Source organism: Trachymyrmex septentrionalis, unplaced genomic scaffold (assembly GCF_001594115.1).
Source record: "Trachymyrmex septentrionalis isolate Tsep2-gDNA-1 unplaced genomic scaffold, Tsep1.0 scaffold40, whole genome shotgun sequence".
In the NCBI taxonomy this organism is placed as follows: domain Eukaryota; kingdom Metazoa; phylum Arthropoda; class Insecta; order Hymenoptera; family Formicidae; genus Trachymyrmex; species Trachymyrmex septentrionalis.
In genome coordinates, this window is record NW_017305569.1 from 3103261 (window position 1) to 3116346 (window position 13086).

The window sequence follows — 13086 nt, forward strand, 5'->3', positions numbered from 1 at the left end:
ATTACGTTTCTACAAATTTGGGGAAATATTTTACGCGGAATATGTCACTTCATTGTGCTCGTGTCTGATCTTTCTGGGCCACCCGAGTCATCAATTGACCTTTTCGTTACTGATGTCCCGGCGAAACGTAATACTGCTGGGACAGAAACGACCTATATATTATTGTGTTTCTACCGGGATGTATTATATGTATTACAAATTACAAGCATAGACGATTCTATATTTTTTACACAATAACAAATTGATGACAAATTATTAAGTCGCAAAAAAAATCTTTTCGAAGTAAAGTAGAGGAACCTGAAAACGTGATAAATCCGCAAGCATTTCGTTCGTTATCGAGATGCAATCGATTCTATTCTATTTCCTAATTAATGTAAACAACTCCATCCATGAAATACACAATTTCGCGGCGAAATAATAATTTACTATGTTGTTGTCATGTACCAGCGAGATATTGACGATAATCTCGTAGCATTAAATCGCTGTAGCACTTTGTCCCGCCGCGTCATGTTGCGTCGTGTCCTGCGATAGAATCGACACCCTCATTTAAACACAGCAACACGATATTTCGCTCTCATGTGGAGTGTTATGTCCCGAACGTTGTATCGTCGCAACGCAACGATGGAAATTGTACAGTTTATTGTTGGCTCGGATAAATGTTGCGCGTACATATCGGTTCTGTAAAAGTACGCCGATAGCACGCCGTGAGAAACGGTATCCAAGCCCGCGAAACGTGCACGGCCCGATCGCTTAAACTCTTAAAGAGAAGAGACTTCGTAGCACGAGCACGAAGCGGAGCAGACATGTAACCTGAATTTCTTTCGTGAACAAACGGCGACAGCGAGAACGGCCGCGCGCATAGCTTGGGCTCGGAGTTGATGTGGACATTGAGGTTTTGCTCGTAAGTCCGTAGCTCGTAATTCCCCACCCGGGCTCGTTTGCTCAGGAAATGGAAGATCTCCGCTCGCAATTTTCGGTCTAACAAAGAGCGATACACTGGGTTTATCTCCGTTAGCTGCTGTCATAAAGAGACTCGCTTTATTTCTAATTCTAAACTTGTCCTTTTACTATTATTTATGTGATTTACATCACGTAAACGTAGTTTAGATATGAAAATAAATAATAAATAATAAATAAATGATTTTGTCGCTTAATCTCGCTTACTTCCATTTTTAATTCTGGAATAAAAAAGAAAATACCGTGAGAGAATTTATATCGATTATCGTTTAAGAGTTCGAACTATTTCAATAACATTAATGGAAGCTTCGATTTTTTTATTGACATCCATTTTATTTTTGAACGACGATTAATCTCTTTTAATTCCAATTTTATACAAAACCGTTTCCGTTTCTATTTCATTTCTCCAATGTTACGTAGGAACAAAATTTTTTACACAGTTATTTGCATTTTACTGGTGCGCTGCACAGTCGAGAATATCCAGGATTACAATGCATTTAGTCGGCGAAAAAAGGGATGCGTTCCTCTGTTAAATCGGAGCTGTACAAACGTCGAGGTTTCGCTGCCGGTATAATCTCGATCTTGCGCGCCAGGTCGTTTATCCTCCCCGAAGCGATGCTGCGGAGGAGAAGTCATCTGGCTTCGCTCTTCCTCGCGTGGTCTACCACGTCTGTATGTACTTTAGAGCACACTGTCGTCGGTCGTTCGAAAACTGACAACAGAAAGTCCTCTCTCTCTCTCTCTCTCTCTCTCTCTCTCTCTCTCTACTTGATTTTAGAGACAAAATAATTTTGCACGATACAAGGATTTTGAATAATATTTTAATTTACTGATTTATGTCGCAATGAATTCTATAAAAAAATTTTTTTAATATGCTGCTGTGCGAAATTATGGAATAAAATTTCCTTTCATGTTAGAAATGAATCCTCTCTCCTCTCCATCTTTCAGTATAAACTGTATTATCTATTCTTCTACAATTATCGATGATAAGCGTCCAAAGCGTTAAGCACATTGGTTAATTACTTTTCTCTCTCTCTCTCTCTTGCTGGGATTCTTTTATTTTATTTAATTCTTTTTCTCTTCTTTTTTTTTGTAATTTTTTTGTATATATCTTTTTATATTTTTTAACAATTAAGAATTTCATTAAAGTCTTACTTTAATGTTTGCTTTTCTTATTATATTTTTGTTTTCAAATAGGAAAATTTATTCTTAGAACGCTAAATAAATGACGACTTTTCTCTCTCTCTCTCTCTCTCTCTCTCTCTCTCTCTCTCTCTCGATATATTAGAGGTAAATCTCCGGACAATCGGGACTTTTAATGCTCGCTCCCTTCAATTGTCTAACGAACTAAAGCCGGTGACAAAGAAATGCACAAAGGTCATGTCATCTCGTGAAAGATCTCCGCGCTGGTAACGGCAACGAATCGCAGATATTAAGCCAGATAAGTCGCTTGAATAGTTTCGCGGGAGGTGTTTACGTCGGACTAAACATATCGTTGGTTATTACAGCTCGCGCGAGGGATGCGCTGGTCGGAATGAAAAGTCACGAGAGATTACCTTGCCTGCGAAAGGCTAGAAGTGACATCTTTCCAAGTGCATTGGACGTGCAGTGTCATTTACACGCCACGAAAGATAGCCGGATAGTCGGTTTAATGCGCTGAACGCGAGCAATAATCCTTCCAGTCATTTGGTCTGAAGTTACGACCGGAGCTTCGCGCGTCGCGATGAAGAGATGGTAAACGAAATTGTGGAACACAATTACCGCTACGAACGCGAGCAGAACGCATCGCGAATTCTCACAGGAAACGGTGACTTTTACTACTATTATTATCATCACCGGCATAATTCATAATTCGCGTTTGTCTACGCAATAGTGCGTGGAGTCAGGGAACATTTATTAGCTCCCTCCGACGATTGGGAGACCGCTGGGAACTCGCGGTCGACTCAACATTTTCGCATTAACGTTAACCCGCGAGATTAATGGTACGCGGAAATCCTTGTGGAACGCTGGAAAGAAACCAAGAGATCGTAATCGGTCAGATCGAAGACCGGAGTGTGTCGTGAGAACATCGTCGCGGCCGTTCTCCGTCGTTGTCACCGAGAAACCGTACACATTTTGTGCACTCGATACATCGATATCCCTGTAACGGCACGAAATCCAGTACGCGCTTGAAACGCGATACACCGCTAATAAAAGTGTCGATCGAAGAGAAAAAGCAATGAGCCTTTGGTCATTCGGCATAGATGTTAGGTTTCAAGGATATGGGTTCGAGCAAATGGAGGCTTTCCTGCGGGCTACGTGCTCGAACCCGTAAAACCATTTATAGTTCATGGCAAAAATACTTTCTTTTGGTAAACTTTTGTATTTTTGTTTTCCTCAATCGGGGCTCGAATCGATTTAAAAGCAATAGTTCCAGAAAAAGGAAATATAACTCGATGGACATTATTGTGCATCAAAATTATAAAATGCAATTTTTTGAAGTAAATTATTCTTTCGAATTAAGTTTAGCATGATAAATATGCTGTCTTAAGTGAATTAATTTTAGTAATAGTCTTTTCGATGATTAATGATGCTAACCCTTCTGTTGAATAAGCAGTTTTTTTATCTCTAGAAGAATTACTATAGTCGGATATAAAGTATTCAAAGTCCCTCTTATTTCGAAAGGGAGAAATATGTCAATGCGCTACGAGCGAACACGTGAGACGAATTGATGTCGTTTTCAAAGTTCTTGAAAGGATTCCGTGGTTTATCGACGAAGTCACGCGAATTCGAGGCGTGGATTTGTACGTCGAAGTCAGAACGCGAGGAAAATATTACTATGGGTTTGCCGAATGGGCCAATAAATCTTCATGCTTAATATTGTCGACATGAAAAGTACTGCCAGCTTTCAACTATCGGCGCCAGTAATTATCGAGATATTACATATGAATTATTTACAATTAAAGATATTCGTATTATATAACGTTTTCTACCGAACGAATTTTCTCTCAACTTATTGAATGCTTGGCTAAATGTAATACAATATTCTCTAATTAGATTCGTTCATTAATAATAATGATGTGTTACAGTAATATTAAAATATTAACTGTAATCTTAGCTGTATAATTTTAAAATTATAACATCAATTATTAAATTATCGTTTTGATAAAGAAAGGAATATCAATGAAAATTCCAGTAAAAAGTCGGATGCGACGTACCAATGTGTCAATAATCTAATTTCGTATGAATCGCTTCGGACACGTTCCAGTCGAATAAAGACTCTGAGCAGCGGCGATGAATGATGGACCGACGTGACCGGTTGGTGCAACGACGACGTCCCCGACGATGAAGAGTGCAGAACCGGCCGCGCGTCGTCGTGGCCATTATCGCGCGACCTTCTCTCGCACTTTGCTGCGCGTCATCGACTATTTATGTGTCTAAGAAAGAGCTTTCGAGAGCATCCACAGAAACAAGAGAGAGGGAACCGAACACGGCTCGTGACATTTGAAGGAGCGAAGGGAAAGGGAGCTCTCCTCTCGTTCTCTCCTCTTCGACCCTTCTTCTTGTTCGCTCTCTTCCGCGCAGCGTCGAGATAAAGAGACGTCGGGGGGAAGTTCGACGTGAGGAATGCCCGCGGGATGAAGGCTAAGATATCACGGAAAGAACTGGACGACCTCTTCGACGAGGTACGCGGTAAGATCGCTCGATAGGAGATGCACCGCAGCATCGAATCCGAAGGGACTTCAATTCGGCGCGCGATCGCTTCCTCCTCGACGCGCCTCGCGATTTTTGCGATCGCGCGATTAGTCCTCGCAGCGTCGTCGCTCGAAGACGGACGAGGCCGATTGGCATGCCAACACTTCGTCGGCCCATCAAGCGTGTTTAATTTTAATGACGCAAGAATAACAAACTCGTCATGACGTGGCTCTTGAGGGGACGAAGAAGAGAGAGTGCCAGCTTCTCTTTTGAATACGATAAATATTTCATACTTTCTTCTCGCCCAGATCTTCTAACTTTCTTTTTTAACTATGGTACTTATAATTAATAGTAATTTAATAATGGTACTACTCGATGAAATGATTTAAATTAAAACAAATGGCGGTTCATTAAAAATGTTCATTAAAAATGTTCAGGTTATTTATGACGATTCAAATATAGACGAGGTCGATCGGGAATGACAGCATTTTTTTTTTGTATAAATATACTCGTATATATTTCTTTGTGTGTAAATATATTTCGTACTTTCTTCTCGTTTAGATTTTCTAACTGCCTTCTTTTTTTAATACTATTTATTAAAATTATTTAAATTAAAACGAATGGTATTTCATTAAAAAATGTTCAAGTTACTGATGACAACGCTAATTCAGGTATGGACGAGTTTAGGAGTGATGACAGTATTTTTTTAATGGAATCATATTGAAAAGTGCAAACCGAAAGATATGAGATATGACTACGAGAGATTCACCGCGATCCCACTTGTCAGCATGCTTCGAATTACAGTGAGATTTCAAGAACTTCTCGATGCATCTGCAAAACCTCAACACTAGAAAAGAGGCGTGTCGTCTCGGTTATCGGATAACGTTGCGCTCTGTACACCAACATACTATACACCGCTGCGAAACTCGCGCGCGCTCGCTTTCACGCTCCGACAGACACTTGATCCTGAAAAATTTCGCGAAGCGAATTAATTCGCGAGAGAACGATGTCGCACACGCAAACGAGATGATGTCGCTCCTCCGCATCGTAACAGGCAACAAAAAGCGGAACTGCGCCGCGTTACATATTACCGCCGCGATGCAATCAATTTCCACCGCGTGTGCTCACATGGGGATTACATGATAGATAACAGTCAATTTTCTCGTGTGATCGCGATAAGTAATTCAACAGAGGAAGAAAGGTCTGATAATGAAAAATCTTTTTCTCCCGATAAATTACGTGTAATAATGATTATTATTTCAAATAAGATGTACAGTAAGTGCAAAAGGTATTCGTACAAGTAAAATATTTTTTTTAAAAGAACCTTATTCAATTTTTTGCTGATTAACTAACTATTTATTTATAAATAATAAAATATTCTATGTTTTCTCAAAATTATATATACTAAAAAGATGCGTATTAATTATAAAAAATATATCATCTTAATAATAAGTGAAAATTGTATTGTTTGGATAGCGTTTAATTTGTGATATATATCTTGACGAAGTAATTTTAGTAAATTAAAATCAATCGTGGGAAAATTGTCTACTTTGAATTATATTTATGAATTATATTGATTTATTGCTCTTTTGTATTGTAAGATAACTGTAAATTATTTGTTGACAATGAATATCATTGAAAATTATTTTGTCGATGATTTTTTTAAATATTAATTATAATGAAGGACAACATATCCGTTTAAATTGCAACTGTAATTAATTGAAATATTAAATTACAGGCAAAAAAAGCGAGAAATTTATCTACTTTAAATTATATTCATAAATTATTTCGATATATTTATTATGCTTTCTTATATTGTGAGATGACTATAAGCTGTTTATTGATACTAAATGGCGTTAAATTGAAAATTATCGGCGTTTCTTTAATATTATTGTAATGAATAGCAACACCTTCATTTTAATTGCAATTGCATTTAATTGAAGTTTTAAATTACAGGCGGAGAAAGCTCCATTGGTTACGTTATCTGTGTGTGTGTGTGAATCTAAATGATTCTGCAATATAAACAGCAAAGTTTTTGCTATGTCACGGTACGGACCATACGATTCATTATGAACAACCGCGTCGGAAGAGAGTTTTGTTTCGCAACATTGCGCTTTATCCTCTATAAATCGTGATTTAACTGAAGCGCTATTTAAACCGCGCCTTTGTTTACGATGAAAACGATCGCGCCTCGCACGCGTTCCATTCAATCCGTTGTATCGTATCCGGTAGTCGACGTAGATCGTCCGAATCGCCACGTGAATGCTACGGACTGTATCTGACGATCTCGATCGTGCTGGATCACTCTCAGCGCAGCGTCATGAAAGACGGAGGCTAAATCACACTGGCCCGTTAGTCTCGATCGTTCATGTTTATGTGAGCACACACGATCAGTGTGGCACGCACACAAAAGCCTCTCCATTCGGTATCTCGCAAATCGAGATTCACAAAAAGAGATTCTGTCTAGAGCACATCGGGTGAAATATACCTAAATTCCTTTATATTAATTTTCATTACTTTTTACATAAATTTTATGTCGAGAAAGTCATAAATTTTTTCCCCACATTTAAGATGCCATAAATCGCATTTGCAACAAAAATTTCATGAAATTTGCTTCATATCTGAATTTACATTTAATCTTATGTCGAGAAAGTTATCAATTTTTTTCCTACGTATAAGATGCCATAAATTGTAACAGAAATTTCATGAAATTTGCGTTATCTGAATTTATATTTAATCTCAATTTTCGGCACATTTACATCGTTGTGTTTTCATAAAATTGATATTAAAAATTATAAATATAAAATATGATATAATACAAATATATGTGCGTTCCCTTAATTTTATTAATACATTTATTATTATTGTATTATTTATAAATATAACATAATAATATACATAAATATATGCGTTGCACTTAATTCCACTAATAAATTCGTTATTATTACATTACATTATTTATCGTATGCGTTGTATAATATTTGCAGTAATTTCTAATAATTGTAAAAGGAAGCTTATCACGGTAGACAATAAAATTGTTCCCAAAAACTAAATGTTTTCAAAAAAATTCAGAGGCTTTTTCAGCCACTATATATACATACATGGCTGTCCAAACACCAACTGTTTTGCCACCAATTCATTCTGTGAATGTCACTTTGACCGACACGTGCATGCGGCCGTAGATTTAATATCGCGCACAGTGTGCGCGGTAAGAAGAGCTTCCAAAAAAATGCATCCTTTAATCGCGGCGTGCAATCTGCCGGAGATTACACGACGCGACGTGAGATATTATTATATACAATGTACCTCTGCGATTGCGAGGGGAATGCCGTAGCGGATGTAAATTAGCCTCATTCCTCGCGAAATTAATTCCGAGACCATGGCAGTCGGGCGCGCCGATTTGACATGGGTGAAAAATTTTAGATTGACTCCCCGTAATTCGCCGATATGCTCGCGCTCGCGAAGTCTCGGGGCTTAAAAAGGCAGCGTCGATTGGCAGGCACGGGCCACGGTTCGGAACACGCTTACTTGAGAGATTCCGCTTGTACTCCGGTCCCTATTATACTCCCCCGACGTTAATTGCTATTACGGTGAGGCGTTGCATAAGCACAATTATCGCATCCGCGAGTAACGCTGTTCTTGAAGGATTGCACACACGCGTGCACGCAATCTTTCGTAGTTCGGCCATGGGTTCTATAAACTTCTACACCAGCCAGCCGTCAACTCGTCATCTTGACAGCTACTATAGAATTATTAATTGCGGCGGATACACGTCATAAGCGACTGACACGCGTGTTTTCTCATTTGATATATTAAGTTACGCACTTTAACTAATATCGCGATACGTATACACGCAATATAAAAAGAGAACTGCCATATACGTGATATAGAAAAGGGAAAATAAATCAATAACTATTTTTAGCTATTATTTTCTTAACCATAGATTTCAGTTCGTTAGCATTTAAGAACTCGACTTCCATTTTAAGTTTCCATTTACGATTATTATTTTTAACACGTAGCTTTGATTGATATCATTACATTTACAGGGTGATGTGAAACTAGATAGCTAACGGTATTTCAGATTAAAGTAAAATTTAGCAGGGAATGTGACCTTATTTACGGGCGTGTAGGCTGGCTATTCTAATTAGACTTGTCGGATCGGCGGAGCGAAGCGATCGGTCTCGATACAATTGTCTAGAGGCAAATATCCGAGACTAATCGAACTGTGTCATCTGATGATATGACGCGTATGCGGGCGATCTAGTTCTTCAAGGATGCAAGTGTTCAACAGCGCGTTAGAGAGAAGCATATTAATTGCCGTGAAATAGCTCGCGTTTACACGCAAAGAAACATTATCTTTCGATAAATGGAAACATCGCGGCGAATATATTTCAAATAATATGCTGCTTAATTATCTTTTTCTTAGTATTTAAGAATTACTCCTAAAATCATACGTTTTAAATATTATGTTATTGAAAATTGCAAGAAACTACGTTTGATGTGTCTTAATCAGAAAATAAAGCGACCGACGTATATTTCTAATTACTTGGAAAACGTTTCATCTTATCCCTGACATCTCGTCTTATAACATCTTTAGTATAAAATTATGCATTTTTTGATCTTTAGGGCGCGCGGTTCCGAGACACGTCCCAGCAAATTCATAAACAATGGCAAGCCGATCCAGCAAGGGCATTTCCAACGGTTGGTGGCGTCACTACAAATTCGCCTTCGCCGGCATCGGGAGAGCTCTCTACGCCAAATTCCACTCCCAGCCCCAGTCCTAGTCCGACTAATCATCAAATTACGGTGAGTACCCACTGCTAATTATATTAAGGAGGCAATGCAATGTAGAAACTATTGCAATTTAATGTTAGGTAATATGCAAGATTCAATTGCAAGGAATAACGCAGGTAATTTTTTAAATAATGTGACGCCAGTATAGTTTTTTTAAATTATTAGGAAATAGGAATTTATTTATAAGAATATTTGTAAATAATTTTTTGTATATTTATATTTTGTATATTTATATATGTAAGAATATTTACTAATTGATACTAGCATTTTAATTGCATCGTATTTACAGATTTTGAGAAAAATGTTCTGATTAAACCAACAAAAGGGCTCAATAAGAACAATGGAATCAAACAGAATTTTTAATTGTTAACTAGAAATTTTATTTGCTCTCAACCAAAATGCCATTCTCTTATGACCATTTTCTTAATTAGAACGTTTTTTTTCAATGTATGTAATCTTACATATGCATATAGACAGAATTGATGGCATGTTAGATATTTTAAGATGTAATTTAAAATTGGAACGGGATTTTCGTCGCAATGCTTTACTCTCTTGGTGTATATCGTTCTCCCAATCTCACGTACCTCCACCGTGAAATCACGAGAGCGACATTTTGCGATTCCACCTGAGCTCGTGGCACTCTGTACCTCACGAAAGGTAACGAGAAACAATTTCTTCCGACACGACCATCGTGCAAAATGTTGAGCTGTAAGTCGCGCAGCGGGATGCGGCCCAGCGACATTTTCCTCGAAAGGCCAATAAACTTTTATCTCGGTTATACGCGAAATGCGAAGCGTCGTTATGTTTTTTTTTTGTGGTGCAAGTTTCGTGCAAGTATAGGCTCCGCGTAAGTGCGCTGAGTCGGGCTCTCAAATCCTTTGGGATACGTCAACCACCATTTGAGATTCCGTCGTCCATGTAGGTCAGGGATTGAGGCACTGCTCGGCTTTTGCAGAGCGCGATGCAAACGTGATACACACGTGAGCACGTTCAATGTGCATTTTGCATGCATTCAATATTGTAGAGCCGACCAGCAGACAACGCGCGACATTTGCATTTGGAACATTTCGATTTAAAAATTTGAGTTCTTCATAAAAGAAACTACTTATAATAAACTTCGACGCGACTTTCCAATAGCGTATTCGCGAAATTACTTTTGGCAATATCTTGGGAATTTATTCTACAATTTTTCTCAGATTTTTCCCGATTTGATATTAATGCGCATTGACACGTACGCAAGATGCATATTTCAGTCTGAGTCGAGAAGCTTTCAAAAAAGCCACCTGTGATTCTCGAAAAATAAATTTCGAAGCTGTGTGCGCAGACAAATTTTGCTCTTTCTTTGCCATCAATTCTATGTGTTGCTATAGCGATGCTTGCGTCACTACAGAAGACTGCACGTATATGTACCGCGGCGCATATAGGTTTACGCACAGCATTGTTCCCGTGAGACTATCGGTATGCAAGCCGTACATCCAATTGAACCGGTCCAACAGTCGAGGGGGTGGTTACCCCTGACGATGGTGCCATTGTGTTCGCGCTGTGGGATCTGGTTCTGGGTCAGCGTGGCTTAATGAGAAACTATCGGGCTTATATATACGTGGCCACCGCGGCGTACTCGTTATGCAAAACTCGCACATAAATTGAATTTCTCCTGGCGACGCGAGTTTGTCTTTTATGGAATTAAGTCCCGCCCGTCGTGCCGAGAAGAGAATGTTTGACGTGACGTTTGGGGATTAAGGTCGTCCCCTATTCGCGCGACTGGCAGATGAAGATCTCTTCTTGCTCGTATTGTCAGGAAACGGACTAAGATGGCGAATACGTAATTGCGAAATTAGCACCGACGTTTGTTACGAGGAAACAGGATGAGAATTTATTTCTCGGGTAACCTAATTTCTGTAGTTTGTTTGAAGCTTCTGAAGCTTTGCGTTTGCCATTCTTAATCCGGGAATAGATCAGCTGATTTTTCGATCACATAAGCTGTGTTTGTACTCTAATTAAAATCACTGTTATTAACAACAGGTATTGTATATTATTGATTTTTTTCCAATTTATTGCAATTTGAAAATATTATATAAATTTAATCACAATTTTCTAAAAAAAAAAAAAAAAAGTGAAAACCGAAATATTAAATGAAATAGAATATTAAATGAAACAAAATTAAATTAAAGAAGTATGTTAAGTAGTTATACAAAAATTAAGATTTTTCATAAATATAGCAATTTTTTCAATTGTATGTTTAAAGATTCATAAAGAATAGCTATTAAAAAAAAATATGTGTTAAATATATCCATTCAATATCCATTCAAAACAATATGACAATTCATATTTTTTCGTTCTGACGTAAAAATACTCAAACAATTATTTCTGGGTTAAGAGATTAAAACAGAATCAATACGTGATATAAAAATCCACTAACTGATGTTAGTGCGGCTATTGTTTCTGCCTCTCTCACAGAGTTTTAAAAATTTGTTTAGAATGTCAGACTTGTTAGAACTTGGACTGAAACAATTACATTGTTGAATAATCTTCCATCAAATATAGTACTGCAAATGAATTAGCAACCGCAAATAATACATCCTGGCAACTTAGCGGTTTATTACCATAGTTACGATTGTGGATACCGCACGCGTGTTTATCGTCGTCGTTTACCTCGAGGATATAACACATTGCGAAAAAATAAAATGTGCTCGTCAGTTGTACGATAAATTAAGATACCAAGGATCTTGTTTTCGCAGATTTTATCTCTGCAAATAAGCTGTCGTGTTTCCTTGTATTCGTGTTGTAATATTTTATACTAATCTTATTTTTATCCAATTTTATCGCAGACTCAGCTTTGAAAGGTTACTCTTGATACACCGACTAAATCGATACGGTGATATCAACGTTTTATAAATTATTCAGAAATCCGAAATAATCTCATTTTTATATACTGTCGACCTAATTACGTAATTATGACCTGGATTTCGCGTTATCGTAGTTAGTAAACTGCAAACGGATATGATGTATTATGATACATTACATCTCTGATAAAAAAGTTTGGTGAGCACATAGAGAAAGAAAAATGATGCGGTAAGAGCAGGAAAACTTTGTAATTTTTTAATGAAAATTGAAAAAATTGCGGATTAAATAAGAATTAAAAAAATTTTTAATTAAAATTGTATTATATTGCTCAAAAGTACTGTTGCTTTGGTATTTAAATATTTAAAAAATTCTACTATTCAGTTATTTGGACGAAAATTTTCTTTTTTGAATTTATGTATTATCCAAGCAGTACGATTGTGATCCAATATATAATATTTTGAAAATGATAATATTTCGACATTTTAATATATTCTACCTTAATATATTTAAAGAGCGGAATTTTTGTTCACGTCATATTTGTTTGAAGATGCAACGTGAGATTGCAGCACAAATCGAATTCTCTGGCGCAGCTCAATTATGCGTGCGATTGCAGTTTGATATCATTAACACGTTAGCACTGATTAAAGGCGAGCGTCGCTATCGATGGCCTCTTCGGAAAATTTCTTATTTAATAGATACTAGACAAACTGCTTAAAATCGCTTGTTTTAACAGATAAGTACAAACAAGTAACTCTGACAATCTTCGTCGTTATCGATGATTTACATTTTATATTAATATTATACAGCAATAATAGT

General features: G+C 37.4%; 1 protein-coding gene across 8 annotated transcripts in view; it reads left to right on the top strand.

The window, feature by feature from the left end:
- The window catches only part of LOC108751099 (tensin-1), a 201708-nt gene that overhangs the window by 117805 nt on the left and 70817 nt on the right, over positions 1-13086 (top strand). For 6 of the 8 annotated variants that reach the window (XM_018491068.1, XM_018491070.1, XM_018491071.1 and 3 more), the window contains one exon: positions 9259-9438. In XM_018491068.1, coding sequence (XP_018346570.1) covers positions 9259-9438 — 180 coding nt within the window. Of the gene's footprint in view, positions 1-4155; positions 4623-9258; positions 9439-13086 lie in introns of those variants that run through there. The other 2 variants (XM_018491073.1, XM_018491072.1) reach the window with 2 other exon arrangements.